The 26,622-nt window shown below is 45.6% G+C and overlaps 1 protein-coding gene across 2 annotated transcripts in view; it reads left to right on the top strand.

Annotated features, from left to right (window-relative positions):
* Nucleotides 1–26,319, top strand: part of ncanb (neurocan b) — a 94,830-nt gene extending 68,511 nt beyond the window's left edge. For both annotated transcript variants that reach the window (XM_057038377.1, XM_057038376.1), the window contains 6 exons: nt 6,104–6,217; nt 18,372–18,530; nt 19,987–20,069; nt 20,386–20,530; nt 24,325–24,507; nt 25,622–26,319. In XM_057038377.1, the coding sequence (XP_056894357.1) occupies nt 6,104–6,217; nt 18,372–18,530; nt 19,987–20,069; nt 20,386–20,530; nt 24,325–24,507; nt 25,622–25,758 (821 nt within the window). In that variant the 3' untranslated portion in view covers nt 25,759–26,319. The remainder of the gene's footprint in view (nt 1–6,103; nt 6,218–18,371; nt 18,531–19,986; nt 20,070–20,385; nt 20,531–24,324; nt 24,508–25,621) is intronic.
* The last annotated feature ends 303 nt before the right edge of the window (nt 26,320–26,622 follow it).

Raw genomic sequence — 26,622 nt, 5'->3', positions numbered from 1 at the left:
GACAATTGTCTGCCTGTTGTGCATTTCACATCGGGGACCAGAGCGGGATGTCACTATGGCTGCGTGCTTCAGCCTTCGCCATCAATATCTAACCCACCGGTGTCATTCAAGGAAAAATAGACACTCGACACAGTGCATAAACACACACACGAGCACGGACATCTGTGAGCAGAAGCAGGCTGTCAGAACTGAAGCCTAGCAGAGCTACGTGGGTTGTTGTGACACTTTACCTCATTACATTTTCCCGGGCTGCTTCTAAATGTTGCAGCAGATCCGTCGAGCGAAAACTTGTCTGAAACGTACTGTAGGCGCGCATCAGCGCTCGGGGCGGCCTGCAGACTCACCCATCCGCGCTGCTATACATGAAAATGAATCTTTTGCTCATGAAGCCTTTTGCTCGCGTACATGTCCTGTGGTGAAGAGCAGGAAACGCATTTCACCTACAAAGTGAGGACATTGCGGCTGTGCACGACATCAAGGGTCTGAGGGTTTTTGGGTAGGGTCAGGCATTTAGTTGTGATGGGGTTAGAGTTGGCGTAGGAGGCTGGGAAATGCTTTGGCGGTCCTCACAAAGATATAGAATCCAAACATGCATGTGTGTGTTTTTTCCGTAAATGTCTGCAGGGCATGTTGGAGGCTCACACTCTCCTGTTGCATCTTACAGCTGGTGCGATGTGAACAACACATGGGTAATGACTCAGATCAGCAGAGCTCTGTGATGTAATGCCATCTCTGCTGGCTGTGGTGTATCCCTGTTTAAGCCAGCATCCTAGATTACCTCAAGGGATGAAGCATTTCCTGTATTTTCAGCAGAAATTGGGACTTTTCACCACACAGGATGGAGGACTTTTCTCCAGACGCTGTCTCCCCTCATGAGTTGATCAGAGCTCTCTGGAGAGCAGCGTAGAGCCCTGGGCTGTACCAGAGCTGCCGTCTAGTCTGTCTGTTCCGTCTTCCCCCTGCTGGTCCTCATTGCTTTGTAATCCACAAACACAGCTGAAGGCCCTGGACTCTGCACTGCAGACACACACTCACAATCCATGCCATTCATCAGGAAGCTGATGTTGGTCCACCAGGAAACCTCTCCATCCCTGTGTTGTTGTAACAGCCATCCCAGCAGCCCTATCACTTGGACGCACCCTTGACAAATGCCAACCCAATATGTGTGAGGGTGGACGTGGAAACCCCGAGTGGCTGCTTTTCTCCTGCAGACAAGGAGGAAATGTGTCGACATACCCAGAACTGCTGGGTATGGACCCAGGATGGAATCTGGTCATGTTGTTTCAGCAGTTCCCAGAGTTCTTCTTACACAGATACTTGCATTTTTTATTTATTTTTTAACATTATATCCTTTTCCAAGCCGTAGGGAGGGTGCTGGAGCCTAACCTGCATGTGCCAGGTAGGAAGAACCATATATGCACATTCACATGCACAGCAGGAGCAACAGCTCGCTTTATGGAGCAGGATTGCCGACTGCATTAACCAATGACCTTCATGTCAGGGGGAGCGACCACTAAGACCAGTAGGGTTCTAATCCCAAAACAAACAGTCAGCCAGCTTTGATTCCAAACCCAACATTCTTATTTAATCCCACGGAGCAGTGCTGCTTTAGTTAACACACGCAACTATGTGTGTGATTTTCGTTTTTGAGATTTTTAATGTTAAACGGTTAATAAACATTCTACAACGCCAAACAAAAAGCCAAAGCGGCATCCTGGGTGAAAATGTTCCCGTTGTCCATGAGTGGCCAGCATGTATCACGCACCTGTTCCTCCAGGAGGGAGCACAGAAACACATCGAATTTTCAACCAGGTGTTCACGTTAAAGGTTGACACCGACTCGCATTAGCCGACACAACCGCCACATGGTCCTAAAGGCGTCCGTGCCACGTGGACGGCGGCGGTTCATTAGCAAAGTATCCATCTTTGCACAAGTGCATGGAAATGCCAACGCTCCTCGGACGGCTAAAGCAAGTCAATCATCCGGGGCCTCTCACAATGAAGCATGACAAAAACACACAGACGCCTTTGTGTGACACACCTTTGCATTTCAAAGCGTTCTTCCCCCACGATTCTTCCCCCATCTATTTATTTTTTACATAATGTCGCCTTTGTTGGGGAAGCAATTAGGAGAATGTTAAAAGAGAGACCAGATCTGTCACTGCCGTCGCGTGATAAAGGCGGCGGCTGCACCCCTCCACAGTCCCTGCACGGGTGCGTGTCACAGATAGATCGGTGGGTCGACTTGAATAAATGTACGTTTTCTCCCTCCATCCCTCCTCTGTCACATTAATACCGCGCCTTCACGCCCTGTTCTCAGCCCCGCAGGATATAAGTCTCCGGGTGACATTTACCGGTTCAAAGGTTCTCTGTGTAATTGATCAGACTTGTGTTTGATCTGAACTGCTGGCATTTAGCCTGCACTGAAAGATGTGCTTTCTTAGCTCTGTTACAGGGAGCTGACGGGCTCTCAAATGTCCGCTCCTGCAAACAACACGTTTGGTGCGGACGGATCATGTATATTAATGCTTTACTCGCCTCTCTGAGGCTGCAGATGTGCATTGAATCATCAAAAAATGGGATTGATTAAACAATAACTCTGTCATTTTCCTTTAAACATTGAAAGGAGATGTACGCAGTTCCTGACTCAGTGAGGAGTTTTCTTTAAATCTTAAATAGCTATTTTTGTCAAAGGGGAAAAAGCTGTCTTTAGTCAGTGAACTGAGAGGAAAATAGCTGCAATCTTGACTCTTTCAATAGATAGAGTAGTTTGGCATTCAGAACAGGCAGCTGACAGCTTTACTCCTCTGCTGCACTCCAGCTACATCACAAAATACCAAAACCCGGCATTTAAGATCCAATTCTATAGGAAACTCACGGCAGAAAACAGCAGATTTTTTCTTGTGTCAGCCAACAAACAGGCAATATCTCACAATATTTGTGACTTTTGCTCCCATTTGATGTTGCGCTTGAATATTTATGAGCGTGAAGAAAGAAAAAGAAAAGCAGGGCAGTCTGACAAGGACAGACGAAGACACGTTATATGAAAAAGAGTCGGAAAATACTGAACTGCAGTTTTAAACGCTAACCTGTATCATCATAAACAATGGGGGGAGTTATGATGCAAATGTGGTGCGACAGCTCTGGAACAGTAACAGGGCTGTTACAATGGGGAAATCAAGGAAAGCAGATGTTCATTAACTCATCTTCTATTAGTCCCTAAATGGTGTTAACAAAGGCCAGTGCAGGAGTTTAATTAGGTTTCATCCCAAATTATAGTGCTCTTTTTTTTTTACCTAAAACTCAATTCTTGTACTTTGTAAAAGCATGTGGAGAAATATTGGGAGTTTCCACAGCAACCATCATCATTTGTTCTCCTCCTGTCAAGCCTCAACTGGAGGGGGCTTTTAATACATCCATATTATGGATGACAATGCTCTTCCTTCCCATTCGGAGAATCCAGCATATTTTAATGTATGCCAGCTCAAATCTTGATCCGTCTCTCTTTTTCCTCCTGTTTTTTTATCCCTTATATGAGAATTGTATAAATCCCAGTGGCAAATCAGAAAAAGCCCCTCCTGAGGTGATAAAAAATTGTGTAGACAGTGGAGCAGCGTGGCAGACAGGGGGGACAGGAGGTTGATGGAGTTGATCTCGGCCGTCTGGAGTAAATACGTAATAGGAATTTAATCTGATCCATTCAAACAACAATAATCCCAAAAAGGAAATGGGGAATGGCTGACCGGGTCCTCCTATCCACATTCTGTTAGCCCCCAATCTCCTCTCTCAGTATCTGGGTCTCCGTCCCTTTTCAATTATTCACACCCTGGTTTCGACACTTGCCTGCAGGAAGCCTCCAGACACTCTTTCAACTGACCGCCCCCCCCCCCCCCCCCCCAGTCGGTGTTGCAGCCCTCCTCCATCAGCCTCCCACCACTTCACCTTCTCCTCCTCATATTTCCAGAGCTACCCATACACAAAAGTCGATGACACGCCGATTGCACCAACCATCCAAACGATTTCTAAATGAGTGGTAAATGTAATTTCTGTCGAGGTCACCCCCGTTTTAGCGGATTCAGATTAATAATCCTGGCTCGCCCACAAACAGGAAGCCTCATTTGTGCTTTAGCTGCACCCGGCAATTAGCACGGTGGCTGGCACCTGTTCGCGTCGTGCATTTCTCTGCCAACAGATAAGTCGAGCGCCGTTGTCCTCATTGCCCCTAGAGAACCCACCCATCACCCCCCAGGCCTGAGTCTGTTACACTTGGCACTGAGCCAGAAAGTGGAAGAATTTTCTCTGAGCCACACCTGGAAGTGGACTAGCATAAATGGATGACGGTATAGGGACACAGGCATTCATGTTACCCGGGGCATGTTTACTGGCTGCATGCACACGCCAGGCTAAGGAAGCTGGTTGGCGATGTCGCTGGCAGGGAGGATCCAGCCCGAGAGAGCTGAATATGTGACCTGTCAGACAGGCGTCAGCTGTCAGAGAGCAAAATGGATTTGCTGGTGACTGAATACACAAGTAGTTCCAGTTCAGATGTGTTTGGAAATTATTACTGATGTATCCTAACCTGAGCCGTCCAGGGCGATGATAAAATTACAGTTATTCCCGTTCCTGTGGTGTGACAAACATGCGAGTAGTTGCACGGTTCCCCTCTGTGGGACACACCTGGGCTCTGTACAGTTTTGTTTGGGCTCTTGAAGCGCAGGCGTCCGTAAGTACGTCACTTTGACATCGTTTCGGTGGACTGTCTTTCAAAAGCACCAAATTGAGCCTCTGCAGACGTCATGTGGCTGTTTTCAGAGACTGAGCGGAGATGACCAGGCGACATGTAGGGCTTTCCTTTAAAGCTAATTAGTGAGCGAGCCTCTGTTGCTGTGGACTCACCCTCCGTATGTGTGTGAACTACAGCAATCCTCGCTTTGTTGTTCACCCTTTCTTTTTTATTTTTCTTTCAGCCAGACAGAATATACAGCCGTATGCTAATCTCGGCTTGCTGCGCTACAAATCCGCTGGCAGGGTCTCTACTTCCTGCATCTAATTCTGCCTTTAATTACCATCAGCCGGAAGCGGGGCGCCGGCTTCCGAGCCGCTTTATCCACACAGGCAGTTGTGCCCCAAACTCTGTCTGCCTGCAAAGCTCCTGTAATCCAACCCTGAAACTCACCTCTGTCTCATCGTGTTTTCATCACCTGTCCTTCACACTTTGTTTTCCTGCATCTCTGTATGGCTGCATCGTCCTAAACTCTCTTGTCTGTATTTCTCGTCCTCTCGTGACCTCTCGCCAAGGCCGCTTGGGATACTGGCTTTAGATTTAATGATTTTGCCCCTAGGCAGGAGTTCAGTTACTTCACAGTAGAAAATTTATGTGTGTGTGTGTGTGTTGTGTGTGTGTGTGGTGTGGTGTGTGTGTGTGTTGTGTGTGTGTGTGTGTGTGTGTGTGTGTGTGGTGTGTGTGTGTGTGCGTTTGTGTCGTGCAGCTTTAGCTCATCTCCTCATCCTCACCATTTCATCCCCGTTGACCGCAGAATCACGGCACGTCCTGCAAACCCATTGAAATTAACATCATGCGCTTCGGCGCATCCCCAACCACTTACTGATGAATTCAATCAATTCTCTTTAATTATAACTTTCTCAAAAACCTGCCTAATCGCTCCAAAAGTTTCCAGTATCTTGTGGGCTTTGTCCGAAAACAAGCTGCTGCATTTGGATCTAAGAGAGTGGTTTTTTTCTGGTGTGTGAGGGAGCGTGCACGCGTGTTGGGGCCTTTATTTATCTACAAGTTTGCACTGTGGGGGGTGTGATCATGCTTTCAAATTTAGGTCGAGAGAGAAAATAGGCTGGAATTTATGAATTCAAATAAATGAAAGTTCATTTAAAGGTCACAAAAAGAAGATGCCTTAGCGTGGCGTGTGTGAAGCAAATGTTTTCATACATAAGTGAGGCCCAGACTGGTGGCATCATGCTGAGGACCTATCGCATGTGAAAGCAAACATGGTTGTTTCTGAACCTATGTGTCCATATGTGTGTGTGTGTGTCGTTTTGTATCTATTTATGGCCCACCCTGCGCCTCTAACCCTTCTGTCTCCTTCCAGACATCGATGACTGCCACTCTAATCCGTGCCAAAATGGAGGAACCTGCATCGATGAGATCAACTCTTTTGTCTGTCTTTGTCTGCCCAGCTACGGAGGAGCGACGTGTGAGAAAGGTACGAATGTGGAAATAAGCTTCCCCAGTTTAATTATTCAATTATTAGGGTGTGTGTGTGTGTGTGTGTGTGTGGTTGAAAGAAATAGACGTAGATAATTAGACTGATGAAGCAAACGTGACAAAGATGCTGGGCAGATGTGAGGCAGAGGAACTGAATGGCAGATTGATGGAGTGGGGAAGGAGTGATGAAGAGTAGGTAAAAGGCAAATAAGATGGCATTAAAGAGCAGAACGGGGCCGTGAGAGGTGAAGAGAAAACAGCAAGGTTGCGGAAGGCTGAATTAATGAGGAGGCATTAATGAAGATGGTCACAGAGGAAGATTCATGGCGCAGACAAGGGGGAGGGGGGAGCAGGAGGAGGAGGAGGAAAGTCCTCTGGAATAATGCATAAGACCAGAGCACCTGCGTCCATCTGGTTCAGCTCTCATTACAGGAATCCCCGGTGAGGAGGAGGCTTTAGACTGTGTTAGAGGAAAACATGGCAGAATAAGCTGTTGTGTATTATAGTGTTGCCTGTTTAAATTTATGGCAGTCGAGATGGAAAAAAGTGTCATTTTCATGTATTTATTTACTTAAATAGAATGTGATCATTTTTTAAATGAGGGAAAGCTTAAATTTAAACATTTAAAAACTCACCAGGGGGGATTTATTCAATGATTAATCTTGATATTTTTAACTATGCTAGTTATGGAATACGTTGGAGACCGTGAACTACACATTTTTAAAGGAATGATTAATGATGCATGTTAGACGGTGATTTAGTAGGATTCATCATGAAAATCTAAAGCACCTCCTGTTTTACAGCAGCGCCAGTCGAACCTATCTTTAGTCCTGATTTGTTATGTAATGAAATGGTTTCAAGTCTCATGAAAAGTTAAATATGACAGATAAGACCCTGAATTGTTGAGCAGTTGTAATCCCATGGCAAAATTCAGCGTGTTGCTTTGGTGCTGTTTCCAATTTCTAGATGTTTTTACAGGTCTTAGTGTTCAGTGTTTTTTCATCGATTCCTTTTCTGAGGTGACTTTCATTTTAATCAGAGCTTTAAATGTGTTTTAAAATTGTGTTTTAAAAAAAAAGATCTGTGTGGGGAAAAACGATAATATCTGCACATAAAAGTTGAGTAAAATGCTTCGAGGAAAGAGCAGGAAGTTAAAAATGATTCACTGGCAGCACAAAACTCTGATGAATAATAAGAAAAACCTTTCCACTTTGCTTTTTGCACTGACTCGTGGCTGCTCTCCAGTAGGCCCCTTCACTCCTCTGACATCTGTAGAGAGCGACTTCTGCTGCAGCCAGTGCACGTTTCTGAGAGAGAACAGTTGTAGAGAGTGATGCACGTGTAAGAGAGAGAACAGTTGTAGAGAGTGATGCACGTTTCTGAGAGAGCACAGTTGTAGAGAGTGATGCACGTTTCTGAGAGAGAACAGTTGTAGAGAGTGATGCACGTTTCTGAGAGAGAACAGTTGTAGAGAGTGATGCACGTTTCTGAGAGAGCACAGTTGTAGAGAGTGATGCACGTTTGAGAGAGAGAACAGTTGTAGAGAGTGATGCACGTTTCTGAGAGAGAACAGTTGTAGAGAGTGATGCACGTTTCTGAGAGAGAACAGTTGTAGAGAGTGATGCACGTGTAAGAGAGAGAACAGTTGTAGAGAGTGATGCACGTGTAAGAGAGAGAGAGATGCAGTTGAGTTCCGGGGGGGCTGCTTTGCTTTTTGGAATGTTGTAGCGTTGATCTCAGTTGGCTCAAATCTGTTTTCACAACTTTGGCACAGTCGGTTTGTTACAAATATTTTAATGAATATTCATGAATGTTCCTGTGCTGCCGACGATACGCAAACAAGTATGAAAGACTTCCCCCTGTAGGAATTTTTATTTCTTTAAGAACTTTAAACTTCACACGCTGCCAGAAACCCATACATGGAACTCCCTCCTTCCTGTGCCGCTCTAGCGCGCACGTGAGCTGTGCACACGTCTCCACACCTGCTGCTTTGCTGTCTGATTGGCTGATTGGGAGCAGCGGGGCAGATTTTGTAAATCCAAATTCTGTTTTCCCGTTGCTTCAACATGTCACTGCTGTGTTGTTGCAGGAATATAAATATTCCGCTTAAATATCCCAGACTAACTTTTCCCACGCGGAGCAAAGGGGCCTCTAACTAAAAATATTAGGGGGCAAACAAAACATTTAGTGTAAATCAACTTGCAGAGAAAATGTTAACATTTCCTCTCATTTTCACTCTATTACTGATAAATACCTGAACAGTAAATGCAGAAACTGCAATGTTTTGTGTTCACATTTTTGTTGTGCAACAGATTTGATGCAAAAGAGACAATTTCTACATTAAATACAAAATATTGTGTTTAGGCTGCAATAAGTTGGATTGGGACATTACCAAATCTGCCTCCCTCCAAAGTCAGACGACCACAAAATCAGGCACAGATATTCTTCTTTGACATTGATTACAAGTAAGGAAACCTGTGGATTCGTGCACTAACCTAAAGACCCCCCCCCCACACACACACATACACCAACCGCCGCGCTTGGGCTCATTAGTGTATTAGGGCTAACTACCCGGCAGAAGTGGAGCAGAACTTTGCCAGCAACAACAAAAAAAAGCGAATAAAAAGAGTTTCTTTAAGTCTCGACATTTTTACCGGTCGCATGTCACATTGTCTCAAATTTCCGGGGCAAAAGGCAACCCTTTAGGGGTAGTGTGGAGCGCCGGGCTTTAGGAAGCTATTCAGTCGTTTAGCTCATCTGAGATAGTGTGACAGGGACACGAGGATTCATTTCAACTGGGCCATTTAAATTTCATTTGGTTGCTGAAGTGCTTCTGCTCTGCCTACAGCCTTGTGTTCCTGAGTGTCTGAGATATTCAGGTGTGCTTTGAACGAACATCTTGCATGCTGCTGAAACCCGGTCAGCTGCCAGCTCTCTGTTGCCATGGTGATCTCATCTGAGAGTCAATAAATGTGATAAAACTGATGGCGCTGAAGGTCCTCCAATAAATGCGCTCAGACTGGAGGAAACTGCTTCATGCCATGTATTTTTCAACATGCAACACATGCATTTTTCACATTTTTCCCCCCACAGGCTCAGACAGAAGACTTCAGCAGCACTCGTCAGTTGGTGTTAATTGGTTCTGTTGCTGTAGCTGTAAAAACAACCCTGATCCCTCTGTCACAGTGTTTTTCAACAGTTCTGTATTAGATGTGTTTACTGGAAAGACGCTACAGTTTTGAGACATTAGTCACTCCTCTCTCGGCTCGGCAGGGCAACAGCTTTTGCGGAGGCTTGCTCTCTAATCATGAGAGGCAGAAACCATAATTCTCTCAGCTTTACTGAAGTGGAAAGTGACACAGGAAGCATTAGCTTCTTTCCACTCGTCAGCTTCATTCCCCTACTGTGTCTTCTTTTTTCACCGTTTCTTGTGAGAAAACAGCACAGTGTGTGTGTGTGTGTGTGTGCGTGCGTGCGTGCGTGCGTGCGTGTGCGTGTGTTGATGTGTAATTCCTCCATTCTTCACATCTCTCTGTCATATTGTCTTCTCTTGTCTCTCTCTTTATCTTTCTGCTGTCATTTCTTCAATTCTTTGCATCTATTAATGCCTCTTATCTTTGGTGCACTTCAGGAGGTTTTTGTCACATTCTGAGTCTGTGTGTGTGTGTGTTTGTGTGTCTGTGTGTGGGTGTGTGTGGGTGTGTGGGCTGGATTCACTGACTCACATTGAGTTGCTTGTGTGATACAAGCATTTTTCGAGATCCGAATTTCGAAAGACTGACAAGCGCGCTGCATCTGCAGACCCATCAGGCCACTATTGTTAAAAACAAAAGCAGGAATCCATCCACGGAAGTGTCCTGTCTCAAAGCTGTAGCCTGGTGCTTATGGCAAGAACAACAGGAGGAGCAACAATGGAAGAGTAAACTCCAAGCTCCACTCCAAACTGGACCACACTCACCTGATTTCCTCAGGCCTCCTCCAAGGTCAGGTCCTAGGGTTCCTGGTATCCTGAGGATCCTGGTAGCATCTTAGCTGAGACAGAGATCTCAGCTGTTTTACCTGGGCTCTGCTGGAGCCACTTGGCCAGCTTGGAGGTTAAAGCTCTGCTCACCACAGGGATGTCTTCACCCCCACATCCTCTGCAACTGTTCTCCCATCACCTGGTACGTCTCTCCTTTGTCCCGGCGCCAGCACTTGGAGCAGCCACATCTATCACTTTCCTGCCCCTTACATCCTGCTGTTACGTGCTGGATCGTTTCAGGGGGCTTCTTGGCACAGCCTTGGATTTTGCCTGCTGTGTCAGCTTCAGTCACTCTTGTGCTGCCATGATTACCGCCTCAATCCAGCCTTTTCCTGCTGTTGTAGGATTTTCTGAGACCTGCCTCCTTCTGGGTTTGGTGGTGGTACTTGCCATGTAGGGGTCTGTCCTCCCGGAGGTATTCACCTCACAACTCAGCAATGGGGGGTTATCTGTCTGATGCACTCAATGTTCTTCGTTCTTTCATCCAGGAGAGCGGCCCTGAGCCTCCACTCGTCTCGATGTACAGCCTCAGGGTGCTGGACTTTTGGGTGGGACCATGTGGGACCATGTACTATATATATTAGTGGCAGACCGTGCATTTCACACCTAGGCCTTCAGGAGTGCTCCATCTGAATCAATCCACCCCTCAATAACTATTTTATGGGTATTAAAAATGTCTTATTATGCATAAATGCAGTATAAGGAGCCATTGCATTGCAGATAGATAACGTGTGTAGCCACAATAAATAATTTTACTAAATGAACAAACGAGGGGTCAACAAATCTCTTTCTACTGCAGCTACAGCCGAGACACACATAAAAACCATCAATAACAACTTCACAAACTTGCAATATTATTTAGAAAATAGCAACATTTTACCCACCAAAAATTTGGATTATTTGTAGAAAAAATCCATCCTCCATTCTTTCCTCAAAAAGAGTTAAATGACTCGTACAAGTAGTCGTACAGATTATCCATGGGCTTCAGTTCCACCAAGAAGTCCTTTTCTGTGGCCATCAAAGCTAACACTGAAAGTCAAGTTGACAGGCTAACTAGCCTCAGTTTTCCCACCTTTCTTAACAATGTCCAGCTTTTCTTGAAAAGTCCGTCTTGAAAATGGCCTTGACAGTAAATCTGCCACCAAATCTTTCTTTTCCTCCTTCAGCCATTGCAGTGTGACAAAATAGCTATTCTACAAACAAAACAATAGTTTTAATCATTCACGCAGCTCTCTACAGATGCAGTTTGCTAGCTAATTGACTCTCTGACTATCCAATCAACCAGTCTGAATATGCTGACGTCGCCGTCCACCTGCTCGAGGGCCTGGAGACCCCAAATCAAAATCTGATTGGTTGAAGCAACAGTTTAATCGACATTTAGTTTGTGTTAGAGGGCCTGCAGAAGGTATTATGAAACCCTCCAGGCAGACTTCTTTGACTTTGATCCTGCCTGGCAACAAATGATGGCTGAAATGTGGTTGGTTAAATATTATAATATGAGAAAACATGCCTGGAAGCAGCACAGCCATCGGAAAAGCTATGAAAGGAAGCAGACAGACCATTTGGAATTATTTAATAAGTATTCCTGAACAAAATATAATTAACATCAGTCTGTGATTCAGATCTTTTTTAGGCCAGCAAAGGAGGCCTTGTAGGCCCTAATGGCCCATGTACACAAATCAGAAGTCACCCTATGGATCAATAAAGGTTGCCAGGATATACTTTATCCATGAAGAATAAATCAAATATTCATTCCAAATTTCAGGGCAGGAATGTAAAGTTACAGAAGTTTGTCAGTTGCTGGTTTTTTTTGGGGGGGGGGATGGCCGTTCTCGGGGAAGCTAGCTTAATGATACAATCTCACCAAAGAAAAATGAAATACTGCACAAAAAAGAAAGAGAATGCGCAGCTAATTAATTCCAAGGTGTCGGGGTGCCGCTCGGTTGTCTGTGAAGAATGTGCTTGCCTTCGTCCTCGGCTCACACACCAGGCCAGCCTTTCATCCATCTTCTCCTCCACCTCTTCTCTTCTCTTCCCCTCTTCTATACATCAAATCATTAATATTTATTCATTCTGACTTGACTTTCCAGTTGGAAAGTTCTCCATCCCCCACAACACTGGGTGACTGCTGGGAGACAGGCAGAGAGGGCGGAAAATGACAACGAGCGTCCTAATGAGATTCGCGGGGAAGTGTGTTTCAGGATGCGTGGTGTGATCATTACCTGACATCACACGGCAATAGAATGCAATAGAAATCAAATCAGCGTGATTTCAATCAAAACTTGTGGTGTCGCTGGATAACTGGGAACACCTGGAGCACAGCCACCCTGAAGGAAGACAGCAGGGGAATAAAGGAGGGATGAATACAAAGAGTTTCAGTACATTAGGACAGTAGAGAAAGTCCAGGCTGAGACTAATGAGGATTAGAGCTAACCGAGCTGACTAACTCCACGTGGGAAGTGCTTTAGAAAACATCAGAGGTGGTGGTTTTTATCAGGATCCCGCTCAGGCTTGAATCTGTTCTACCTTTTGTGTTGTCGTGCCCGCAGTGATTAGAATCTGCTGGTGGGGTGTTGTCGTCTTTACATCAAATAAATGATTGAATAGGCCTTTCTTGTTTGACTCTGACCCCTTCTGCGTATCTCGCCGTATCTATATTAGAGGTCACCACCAGGGGATGTTTGCTAGCTTGACAGTAACATCCAAAGTGGCTGGATTAATATGCCAGTGTTTTGCCTTCCTCTGACTCTATAACTCTGTAACTGTATCATGTCATGATTTGTGTATGAACAGTGAGCATACGGAGCCGTTTTAAAAGGACCTGCTGATTTCTCACAACGCAGTGATGTACTCAGTAATTCCTGCTGTGTGCTACCCTGAAGCAGGGGCTAAATCACTTACAAAGGCTTGTTCCTGGAATTAAAATCTTTAGTTACTCTTGTATTGCCAATTAAACCAAGAAGGGGTAATTCTGGTAAAGAGTTTCATGAACAACATGAGGACAAAGGCAGCTGCTCTACTCAAGGTTTCTGCCTGATAGCTGCTTTTTCTGGTAGTTTTACTCCACCAGATATTAATCACTGATTTACCAGAAACCCCCAACCCTGCTAAGGGCTTTTGGGTAAATCAGGATCTCCCTTATCACCATGATTGCACAGAAGAACCACCACTCTTCTCTGTTCCCTTTGCTTGTTGTCACAATCTGCAGGTGACCAAAAACAACTTTTAAACCAGGGAAATAAACCACTGTTTTTACATTTTCCAGATCTCAGCTGACAGTCACACACTAGTGACTCCAGCTGAGCTGCACCACTGCAGGAACACAGCTGCCCTCATGGTGGCTGCGCTTTGAGATGTCTATGAATATTGCAAACAGCCCCCGGTGTGAAGGGGAGCCCTGACAGAGTCCATCCGATGTGAATGATATCACATGCACGGTCCTCATTTGCTTTGAGTTTGGGGATCAGCCCAGATTTTGCACATCCTTCCACACCAGGTCGCCTGGAGGCGGGAGCTCAGATTCCTCCCAGTTCATGAAGAGCGTAGATTAAACGTAGGCAGGTGGAACAGCCTCCATTAATGCCTCCAGCGAACCTGCAGGGGGTAGAGCTGCTGCTCCAATGAGCCACGGCAGGGTAAAATCTGCTCCAGTCTCTTGGCCACACCTAATTGGTTCAAGTTCCCATCCTGCATCACTGATGTTGCTCTGCTGTAAGTCAAATAAGACATAGTTGAGCTGGTTGAATGGGACATATGGTCATGGGCTCTAAATGATTCACTGTCTCAACACTTTCAAGAGGAACTCAAGAGTTCGATGTTGTTTTTTGCTGAATTTCCATATCCGTAACCCGGAATACAGAAATATGCTGCGCTCGTCCTGTTTTTGAACATTGGTGATGTGGGGAGTCGCTCCCACAAAGATCACGAGGAGCCTGGAGCTCTTTCCATTCCCTCAGCTGCTCGGGCCTCTTAGAGAAATGTGGCAGAGCCCGAGATGAATCTTTCTCTCTCCGTGCTATTGTGTTCAACAGGTCTCTGACAGGGCAGGAACAGGTCATTCATTCTGTTATAGTATGTAAATCAGCCATCATCTTTTTCTGAAGGTCAGGAAAGGTTCTCAAGGATGTGCAGGAGAAAGATGAAATTGGAAACAGAGTTACATTCTAAAAGATTACTTAAATCAAAATCACCCCTTAAGGAGGAAAATAAAAGACTATTAAACTATAAACCAACAAGGCTCCAGGGCGGAGGATAACCAAAGTCATTACCAACAATAACCAAAATAGAATACATTACTTCAAAATGGAGGTGCGGCAAAATTCTGTGCAACTCTATCTTCGAAATAATTATCACTCCCAAAGGAGACAAACAACAACGGCAATGAAAATCGAGGAGATCTGTGACTCTGAAACGAAATCACTGAACTTAGAAACAAAATTCCCTATCAGAGACAAAAAGGGACGATGGCAGCATGAACAGACGTAGCCGTGGCATGAAACAAGGACTTTGAAGAAAGACTGGGGTGCTCGACAAACACTCCGGCAGGAAGACACAGACTATATTTACACATGGGGGAGCAGGTGGAAACAGGGAGGACAATCAGGTAGGTGACATGTGGGGGGAAAGGCCAGTAACCTGGACGGAGCCTTAGCCGACTTGCCAGGAACCAGAAGGTTCCTCTGGTTCTTTTTGCCATACCAACTATTGGAGGTTCACTACAGTCAAAGCCCAAAGTAGGAGGGAAAATGTCTTCAATGTTTTGATGGAAAAAAATGTAAAATAGCAGATAAATTGTTGCTATTTTGGTCCCCCGTCTCTTGCTTTTGAAATCTTTTCTCTGGAGGTGTTTTCCAGTAAAAAAAAACGTTTGTAACTAAAAACCTGATCTTCCTTGGTTTCACATTGGAGCAGCTGCAGAGACCCAGACTTGTGTGCTCGGTGCAGACAGAAACAGCAGGTGGAGACCAGCTTCTCTCCTGTTCGCCTCTTCAGACGTTGTGCATTAGCTGCACCCCGACAGACCATCATCTGGCCACTCTTCCCAGAATAATCCAGCCAGGGAATGAAAATGAACTGTGAATATGAGCCCATTTCACATTTAAACCACCTCCCCTGTCTGCCTATTTACACCTCTACCCCTGCTTTTACCTCCTCCATCAGCAGCGGCGTATCTCCGGGTTAATTGCACAACGTGCATTCAGACTGACATCAGTCATAAGTGTTGGGCTTTCTGGCTGTTTTACTGTACCATCCATTACTCCTAATTGTGAGAATTGCACTGTTAAGATGTTCCATTTATCAGCATAGCTCTCATAATAACCATTAATAATTCCACAGCTTCTATATTTCACCTCACAGGCTCACCTTTGGTCCCCTCAGCAGATCCTTCCTCTCTCTCTTCACGCTTCTGTCTCTCACTCGTTTCGCCGCTGCCTCTCCCTCCGTGGACTCTGCCCCCGTGCAAATGGCACAGCCTTGAAAGAGTCCCAGGGAGGAGGCATAATGGCAGCACACTGCTTCATCATTCAGGAGGGCTAACAAGCCCGAGTTGTGGAAATATCACTCGGCGATGTGGATAAACGACACAGTCAGTCAGCTGGAGAAGCGCAGCCTTTTATTTTCCAACCGCCGCTCACCAAAGACGTTAAGACGATTAATCGCTCAAACGTACCCCCTACCTCGCCGTGCCCGGCGGAGGGGAACCGGGTTTAAAGAGACAACTTTAATCACGTCTAAATATTTGAGGAGGTTGATGTAATGTTGTGCTTTGAGTCTCCGTCAGTGAGGAGGAGAAGAAATCAGCAGAGACTAAGTTGAAGATCCGAGCAGGAGAAAAGATGCCTGTTTAGATTTCATCTCCGCTTCTCTTCTGCGCTTCCTGTGACCCGGGCCTCTCTTGTTGTTTTCTTCCTACGGCAGTCCTGCCATGTGATCTTCATTTTCCAATTTGGGCAACAACAAAAAAAACAATGCTTGAAGCATGAAGATACGAGGCCAAAACTTCTAAAACTGGAGAAACTCGGTTCTGTTCTTTTTTTACATTTTTTAACCTGTGGCACAGACACTTTGAATGTCCTCAATTTGACCTCTATCTATCTATCTATCTATCTATCTATCTATCTATCTATCTATCTATCTATCTATCTATCTATCTATCTATCTATCTATCTATCTGTCTGTCTGTCTGTCTGTCTGTCTGTCTGTCTGTCTGTCTGTCTGTCTGTCTGTCTGTGACCTTAATTCATTGGCAGTTTCTCATTGTGAGTCACGTCAGCACGGATTCATGAGCTACTGGAGTACATACTTGGATACTTAGAGGTTAGGGTTTCGTTCTGCATTGCTGCTGCATTGTGGCTGGTCTTACAGGAAATGCATTGTGGGATACCGAGCTGTCCTAAATACACACGAGTCATGTCTTGGCGCAGGGACTTGCAACATAGTTGGCAGTACTTAGAATTGAATAGTTAAGCCACGTCTCTATAAGCACACAAGAATGCAAGTACAACCAAGTGTGCTTATTGAGAAACGGCGAAGCAAGATGTTTCAAATATCCTGGTGTGGTGGTCAGGTGACACTCATGTGATTGCAACACCAGGGTGTTTACTGGCTTACGATAATGTGGCTGGACAGGAAGTGAAAATGGTAGTATCACCTGTGTAAATAAAAGTGAAGCAAGGAGCTATTTTCAAGTGTGTTTACTGAAACCAAAGATAAGTTTTCCTGTGTTTCAGAATAAATTTGGCCTATTAAATAACCCAGATCATTTTTCATTCAGGGTCTGGGATCTTGTGGGTGATCTTAGTCTTGTGTTTTTGTGTAATAAGACACTTAATAAGTTGGTTTTACAGCAGTGGCTAGCTACTATAACCAACAATTGTTTAAATGTCTTTTTTACATAAATGTAAAAGAAAAACCCATCAAAACAAACATTTCAATATACATGTATAACTATATATTTTGTGAAGATTCTTGTTCAAATCAGAATCGGATCGAGCAAAACTTAAAACACTCTCATTTTAAAATTAATATGATTAATTTCTCCAAATGGTTATACCTCCATCTTCTACATGAGTAACAACATAGAGGAGGTGGGAGAGGACAGCAGAGGCCTCCCTGGGTCACACATATATGTAAATATATAACCTTGTTTACTGACAGCAACAGAAACCAATCAGAAAGCGGGTGTGTGTTAACCTTCCACTCTCTCTCTCAATACCTCTATGCAAAGGGAGCAAAAAGTAGCAAGACAAATATAAACATGTTGACTTACAGAAGGGGAGTAAAGACAACTGCAAGGGACAAAACACTCAGCCAGTGTTGAGTTTGATTGTTCCTTAATAACGCTGTAAACCGAGCAGCATAAAAAGCACTTACACTCTCATTCCGGTATGAAAGTTGGGCTTAGACTCATCTCCTATTAGAGTATGGAAATGCCTTCGTAATGCCCTCCTCTTGCCCTCTCCTTTCACCAGCCACCTCTACTTTTCTCCGCATACAAAACAGGACTCATATGGCCCAATTTGCACCTCCCAAATGAACGTGTCGTTTCAGATTTGTTAGAGGTAACGCTGCGTTGTCCTCCTGACTCCTGCGCCGCAGGACGAGCGGAACCTGGAGGCGCTTGAGCTGACAGGCGGAGGCTACGCATCAAGTGCACATGCACATGCTTTCAGAACCAACACGCTCACATCATAGTGCACATCACACCGGAGACGTAAAGCTGGCAGCAGCCAGACAGCCGACCCTCCAGTCAGCTGAGGGCCAAAGACGGACAGGAAGAAGCAATCAGTGGAGGGATGTGGAGAGGTAGACTCTGATGGGACTCTGACAGGGTTTAATTACCAAGCGGGCGCTGTGCACTGGAAGGAATTCCTAAGGACCGCTGTCGTTTGAATAGATTAAAGCGCCCTTTCGCTGGACTAAGCTGCCTCAATGCCAGTTTGCCTCTGCTATGGATTAAAATTCAAATCAAAGGGAAGATGACAGAGAGGGATGGAGGGACGGGATAGAGGGAAGTGTCAAAAGAAAGAGCACTTTAGGCAAGAGAGGCAGAAACACGGAGCATAATGCCACATCTGTCCTCTGGGAGACACTTTATAACTAACCGCTGTGTTTTTGAACGCCCACCCAGACACCGAGGGTTGCGACCACACCTGGAGGAAGTTCCACGGCCACTGCTACCGTTACTTCAGCAGGAGACACACATGGGAGGACGCCGAGAAGGACTGCAGGGAGCACAACGGCCACTTGGCGAGCATCCACAGCCCGGCCGAGCAGAACTTCATCAGAGGTGAGCAGAGATGTGGAAACGGGCACACGCTGGGTACAGGCAGCTCCTCTGCCATGGAAACAGGCCCCGTTTTGAACTCGGCGCAGAAGTGGGTCAGATTACGCACAGAGCAGTTTGTTAACCTGGTTTAAATTGATTATGGGGCCATCAGCCCTTTCAGGCATCTCTGAAGTGCAAGACAATGGTGCCCACTCTCATTATCACCAGTCACATTTAAATAATTCCCCGTTCTGTTTTAATAAGCCGGATTAAACGGCCCCATGCAGCCGTCGTGCGGCGCAGCTCCGGGCTGATGATTGTGTTCTACCTCAGTGTTTCAATGTTCGGCAGCAGCAGTCCTTTTTTTATGTGTCTTCCATAACTCGGTGATAAATGTCCGTCTGGTTTAGCTCTGAACGGCTCTTGAAGGAGTTTATTGTACTCCCAGCTGAAAAACACCCCCAGGAGTGGAGGCAGCACCACCACATAAATGTGTATCAACATTTGTTGCAATGAAATCTCGCTATAGGCCCTGACATAAGTATCTCTGGCAGAACATTTAATGCACTGTCATATTCTTTTAAAGGATGTGATTTGTCTTGAAAGTGAGGGGTCGGGGGTGGGGGGGCTGTGCGTTCATTCAGGGAGGTAACTCCATTTGTGTTCAGCGAAGGAGCCGAGGCTGCACGTTCATTCCAAATAAGACAAATGTCACGCTGACACCAAAATGGATCGAATTTCTTCTGATCTTTCGGGAGTTCTTATAAATTTCCATCAATCTGAAATGGATCTTTTGGCTGCTTGGTAGTCTAATGGTTCATGCGTTGCAAAATCAAGTTTCTGCTGAATTCCGCTCACAAAAACCTCATTCAGCCAACGGTAACGGGGCCTCCTCATCTGACATATGCTAATAAGATTGGCGGCCATCTTTCTTCTCCGCTCAGTTATCAAAAAGTGTGTTTAATTGACTCGAACGCGGACGTCTCCATCCCGGCACTGAGAGGATGTGAGTCATTAGGGAGGAGAATGTGATTAATTAGATACACTATGAATTAAATCCCCTCACATACAGTACACAGGGGGATCTCACATGCATGTGGCTGCACCAGATTGTTGCCGCCCCGCTGAAAGTTGTGCCACCGTTGCATCAGACACAGAGTATTGCAGCGGTGTTGTAACATGTGTCCGATGAAACAGGATCTTCCGCTTCAGGCCACCAGGCGTGCATGTTAGCACGTTTTCAGGCAGCAGCTAAGACAGTTTTAACGGGCTGATCAACATTAGCGCTTCGATTTTCCACATTCTAAATTTTAAACCTGTTGCTTTGCTAATAGTTGCAGTGATTTGGTGGCTATTCTGTCCACTTGTAGATGGTTTGAGACTGCCAAGAAGTGAAAAACTAAACTGTTGTTTGGGGGTGTTGTGGTTATTTGTGCTTCTCTTATATTTATGTCCATATTTCTGTCTCCTCTCACAGGTCTAAGCCATGACAACACCTGGATTGGGTTGAATGATCGAACAGTAGAAGATGACTTTCAGTGGACCGATAAAATGGATCTGGTGAGGCGACAGCAACATTTTTATTGAACCACAGTGATGTTGTTTTTATCGAGACGTGCTCAGACGTCACTAACAATCAGACCAGCCAGCTATTAAAACTAAAAAGTACTTTGAAGGTCGATCAGGCTTTTTCTGTTTTAATATAATATGAAGAACAACATCATGAGGTCCAAATTGATCAAAGAGAATTCATTGTGGAACATAATTTATCATCAATAATTAATGTTAAACAAAGAGAAATTGATCCCTTATTGGTACCTAAACAGAACTGTTTCTAACTGAATTAAAAACCAAGGTGCATTTTTCCTGTGCTCAGCAATACGAGGACTGGCGTGAAAATCAGCCCGACAACTTCTTCGCCGGTGGTGAAGACTGCGTGGTTATGATCGCCCATGAGAACGGCAAATGGAACGACGTTCCCTGCAACTACAACCTGCCGTACGTCTGCAAGAAAGGAACAGGTACGGAAAACGAAAAGCAAACAAACAAAAAAAGCGCGAAAAAGGTGCAGTGAGGAGCGAGAGCTTACAGAGAGAGCGCGGGAAGAAGCATTCGTGAGGCTGCAGACTTTCAGAAAGACACAAAGAGGAATACGCTAACCTTGCTGCTCCTTCTCACTTCAGCGTGACCTTCTTTAAGAAAAGAAGTGCCGAGACCTTCGGCACTTTTCTCCATTCTTTCATCATAAACTCAAGCGTCTTTAAAAGTTCCCAGCTTATGTCACACTGGCTTCCAGGTAGGTATATTTAGACACAAAGTACCTTTTTCTCCCAATCCTAAAATTCAGAAAACCATCTATTATTATGTCTGCAGTTCCCTTCCACTGAAGTGGAGTCATCCTGTTCTCCCGAGAGAACTTTACAGCTTTATTTTTACCGAGGATTTGCATACAGGTCAGACAGTTGACCACAGGCGAGAAAACAGATTTATTCAAAGCATAAAAGGAAGTTACACATGATAAAAAAAACCTCCACTTTAGCCAATCTGATCTTCAATTTATACAGACTGTTGGCTACATCAGAGATGAAAGTTTCCAAAAGATCAATAAATATGTTTAAATTACAGAATAGTACTGGGGCTAAAGGCAAATATTTACCAATCACAGAAGCTAAAATGCCTCGGGTGGATTATCTGTGATGGTTTCTGGACTCACTATGTTGGTGATGAAGGTATAGCTTCTGTGGGCATTTCCTGCTTTTCCCCATTTTATAGCTGCGAGACCCTCGTTGAGTTTAAAAGGCTCGGAAAATTGAGGAGCACAGCGACAGAAAGTAGCATAATCATCATTTGTCCATGTCTGCTGGTTACTGCTCGCATGGGCGTGTGGAAATACATCAGCCAGACTTATTCCATTTAACTCTTTCCACTTTGATGTTTCTCTCTGTGGTGTTTCTTTACCGTCATAGTTTATAGCATGTCGGCTTATATATTGTCAACAGAGAAGCTTTTTCAAGCTGGAGGCCTTTGGATTAACCTGTTTTCACTAGTGCGTGACAGGAGAGGCGTTTCCATGAGAGACGAGGTGTTGCACCACCTCCCAACGATGGGTCCCCCGCCAGCCCACCCAACCCTGACCTTAATCAGTCACTTTTAATCACCGGCTTCTTTTTATCTAACCTGCTGTTCTCTTACCAGCCTCTTCTCTCACTGAGCAGCCACATGCAGGGCCTCATCAGCAGGGTTTGTCTGATAGCGAAGCATCCTTCCCTCGGAGGTTCCATTTTATTTCTGGAGCACCCAGAAGTCTTTACTTTGAGATATCTACTCAAGCTAACAAGCCATCTTTGGCACATGCAGTTTTACAGTCCGGGTGAACAGATCGGCTCGCAGATGCCAGAAGAGGAGTTCTTTGGGAGCTCCTCGGCTGGCTCCTTCCTCTAACTGCTTCCCCAGAACTGCTCTGTGTGAAAGCAGCTCTGATTGTTTTTAGCTGCCTTCTGTGGTCTGGGAGTTGGTTCTCTCTCCACCAAAGTTGGGAGTGTTTCTTCTCAGAAGCCCCGTCTTGTTGTTGTGTTTATATTTTGGGGTCTCACAGCTCTGTGAGAGATGTGATGCGGTAAAAGCTGCCTCCCTCAGGTGGTCTGAGCTGTCAGAAAACATTCCCATAAACAACGGCTGCGGCTTCATGGTGAAGAGCACGAGTGATGCTGGTGGTGTCTACAGTGTGCACGTGAGGCCCACTCCCATTCCTCTCTAATGCAATCAAACAGGAAGTGCTGTAGGTGTGCAGATGCTTTGAGGGCTGCGTAGGAGGAAACCATGTCTGGCCGTCTGCAGCTCTCCCCCCTGCTGCCATACTGACGAACCCCTGCCACACAGACTCTGAAAGAAAGCCTTCCAACATGCTGCCTTCGGAAATACAGACTTTCTGCCACCTGAATGTTACATTATCAGTTTTAATATTTGCCTTTTGGTCCATGTTTGATACGGAATAGACACGGAAAGAGCGCCGTTGGCACGGGTACATACAGTATGAAGCATTGAAAATGCAGTATTTCCCATGCCAAGCCACTAGTTGGCGATGCGTTATGTGGAGCGCAACAGCACACACTTGTGCAAAGACACTTCCTAATTAACGTCTGTGAGAACAAGTGTAAACAGATTGAAAATCTATCCCTAGGTGAAGCTTTAGTTAGTTTGTGGAAGAACTGCGCATAAAAAGTATTGACTGCAATAACAGTGCCCCATTTACATGAAAAATAGAGCCTGGGGTGTTTCAAAAACCATCCACTCTGCAGCCTAATTTCAAATGGGAAATTTCGAGAACCAAAATTTTGTTTTGGGGTAACCAGACAGCCAAAACCTGGCCGAAGTTTAGTTTTCCCCTGAAAAGGTTCCTCGTGTAAACGGGACCTCGGTTGGTTATATTTGTAGAGTCAGAGACAGACTCCAGTGAGGGAGGAGGAGACCTTGGCATTACTGTCCACGTTGGACATTAAATTCAGGCCCAAACCTTTCATTAGAGTTAACAGCCTTGACGGCCCTCATTAAGATTTTAAGAGGTATTTGAACAAGTGTGCTCAAATGACAAAAGAGTGGAAAATGTTTCATTAATAGTATTTGTTACGGGTGAGAGCAAACCAGGTGTCTGGAACCTTGCTATAGTGAACCACAAGGAGTGCAGAGCTGAAAAGAGACTATACACATGCAAATAACCTCTTGGCAGCAGTGGGACTTGAACTCACGCCTCTGAAGAGACTGGAGCCCTACCCAGACCACCCTTTACAGCATTTTTCCCTCACATATAAACATTTAACTGAACTGCCACTGGATTCATGTCTTCTAGGCGCCATTTGTCCCAAGAAAAACAACATTTTTCTGCAACTGGCTGAAACTCTTGAGCTGCGTGTTGCCAGCACACACGGCTTCTGCACAGTGTCTCGATGAGTCACACTGAGTAGATATTAGGGTGTGATTACGTTTAAATGGTAATTTGGAGCCAACTGCGTTTCTCACCGCACACACTAACTAATCTTACTGTTGCTAATTGTGTGTTGCTTTTAAAAATAGCACAGAAAATCAGGGGCATGGATAAGTTGATTGTTTTTTGTTATCTGTAATTAATGGCACTGTCAGAGCCTTCACAAACACAGATACGTTATGCTAGAACCCAGGACGTATGTGCAATATTGCTTTCGTAATTGTAGAAACATAGAATATGTTGCCCAATTAAATTAAAGCAGTAATTACTTTAAAGTTGCTAAATGGTGGGGGGATTATCCCCCCGGTGCACCCCCCCCCCCCTCCCCCCTGGTGCTCTGCAGAGTCACTGCTGGTAATGTGGGGTGTAAATAAAGTTAAATACAGCTTTTATTGCCACGTACGTACGGACCAAACACAGAGCATAAAACTTAATGAAACACTGCATAAAGAAACATGTGGAGCCAACAGTTCCTGCTTTGACAGTTATGAGTTAGAACTGAGACATTACAAAAGCTGTGTTTTATGTTAGTGTTAACTGTTTAGACAAATGGAAATGCAGTCCTTCAGAGTTTTCGCCAGCAGAGTTGAGAGAGCCGTGGAGTTATTAGAGTGAACCCGGCACCCCCAGACAGGAGAGTAAAAAACATGAGCAAAGATGCTGTAAAACGCTTCTATTTTCAGTCGATTTTCCTTCTCAGCTTGTGTAAACACTTTTGTTCCTTGACGTTTAATGTGTGAAACATTGCTTCACTCTGGATCTGCACAGCTGTGCACTTTTGAAAACTCTTTTGTAGCACGCTCGCTCTCTCATATGCTGTCCTTCATTTTTCAGTGCTTTGCGGAGCCCCGCCTCCTGTGGAAAACGCCTTCCTGATTGGTCGGAAGCGCTCCCACTACGACATCCACTCTGTAGTCCGCTACCAGTGTGCCGAAGGCTTCCTGCAGCGCCACGTGCCCACCGCTAAGTGTCGCGCCAATGGCAAGTGGGACCGACCTAAAATCATCTGCATAAAATGTGAGTTCCTTGGTGACTAGCGAGGCTTGATGCAAATGTCCTGTTTGCTGGGTCATCTGCACGTCTCCATGTTTTATTTTTAAACCATCACAGGTCTGTGAGGTTCTGATGCCAGCATAAACTGCCCTCGGGGGCTCCTGTCCCCACGCGCATTCAGGCTTGCCACCCCTGCTCTCATTATTCATAATTTAAAGCAAAGTTTCAGCGTGGATGAATCAAAATCCCCAAGGCTTGCTTAGAAGTGGTTGGGGATCCTTTGAAGTACCCCCCCCCCCCCCACCCCCTCTTTTTCTGCAACCATTCATTAAATAGCGTATTTGTGTAAACAGGAAGTGCTCGGCTCAACAGAAATTAGACTTTATAAAGCATAAAGCAACTGTTCTGATGCTGGACCTATTCTCACATCCGCCCACGGAGGACACTGTGACATTTTGGTCTCCCTGCAACCTTTCATCTCATATTTCTGAGTGCTTGGGCAGCTGAAATCAGTGATAATGCTCCGTTGGTATCCACCGGCCAGCTTTTGAGCCTCAGAATATCTTAGATTCATTTTATAGCCTGTTTTAAGGCTCACCTCATGAGAGAACAAACAAAGGTCACATCACAGTGCCTCTGCAGACCTTCTGCATTCCTCACAAATAAAAATTTAATGTGAATGTGGGAAATGTCTTTACATTATTAGTGTCACAGCTCTTTATCTGAGCTTTGGCGTCTTTATTCCTCACGGCAGACCACGTTTCTTTGTTGGTCTTGTCCAGACGTGAGAGGGAGCGACCTCATCTGGTGGCACGCCACAGGACGCAGCTTATTCTGCGGCCGTGAGTGGGTGGCTAGCTCGAGCCGCCGCCGCTACTGTGGCTGCTGCGAAAGGCACACAGTCAGCCGAATGCCAGATGAAACAGATTCTCTCAGTATGGAAGAAGCAGCTAAACCCTGTCCAAAGACCATGTGGTGTTGACCTTCATCCTCTCTGATCCCCTTTCAGCTCGCCGCTCATCAGGTCTTACCTCGCGCTGACCAATCCGCCAACGATTCCTCTTCCTTTAACATCAGCCTGTCATCCTCCCAGCTCTAATAAATGTTTCCTCTCCCTCTCTGTCTTCCCCCGGGCCAGCTCGGCGAGCCGGCCGTCACCGCCGCCACCACCACAAGGGCAGGAGGGAGCGCAGGAAGCACAGGAGGCACGGGCACAGGCAGGGGGGCCACCACGGCGGCGGGGCGGGCCAGGGCCACAACCACGGCCACTTCTGAACCAAAACGGGAGAACGACACCTCTTTAACTGCAGCCTCCCTGTTTCCCGTCCTCTCGCCCGCTGTCCTGAACCCCCCCCCCCAACCCCTCCACCATACAGCCCCTCCCTGGCTCACAGAGTCAGCCTGTATCATAGTCGGCCCACCAGGCCGTCCCTGGACACTGACAAAAATACTTTGTACTCTTTTTACTGTCCGCCCTCTGTTTTTCTTCCTTTCCTGTCTAAGTTTAGGTCCGACCTCCAACCCCCCCCCCCCCCCCCCCCACCGGCCCCTCCCCACCCTCCTCCAGCTCAACGGTGACCTGAAACATAGGGCTGACCTTTGAATAAAAGAAAGGACCTTTGAGTTCCACTTGAACACTCCGCGGTTCAGCACCAGTCATCAAATGGGGCAACATCAGTGAAAATGTCAGACGAGTGGAAGATGACTTGAGCCTTTTGACTGTAGAACTTTTTTTTTTTTTTTAACAAATATCTACTGTATTTCTTGACATTGTGGTTGACTTAAAACACGTTATTCAACAGGTTTGATTTAAAATCAGAGGCGGTTGTAATCGGATCCTTTGATCGTCGGTGTTGTTTCTTCTTGTTGTAAATTCATTACTTCAGATCAGATGCTTAATCTCTGTAGAGGAGAAGTTGTGTTTTCGCTCACACGCCCATCACTTCCACTCCATCACCGTTGGGGTTCCTTTGATTAGAATCAGCTCCGTAGTCGTACGTTTGGGTTTTTAGGTGAATCGTTTCTGTCTGTGAGTGTGAGTGAAAGTGATGCAGCAAAATATAGTTCCATGTCTTAATTCCTCAGCCCAAAGAGAACATTTTGCTGTCACACAAGTAGAAGGAAGTCGCTCCCGTCAAG

This window comes from Takifugu flavidus, chromosome 7 (assembly GCF_003711565.1).
Source record: "Takifugu flavidus isolate HTHZ2018 chromosome 7, ASM371156v2, whole genome shotgun sequence".
Taxonomy (NCBI): domain Eukaryota; kingdom Metazoa; phylum Chordata; class Actinopteri; order Tetraodontiformes; family Tetraodontidae; genus Takifugu; species Takifugu flavidus.
Note: the sequence above shows the minus strand (reverse complement) of the source record. Positions and strands in the feature narration are given on the sequence as shown.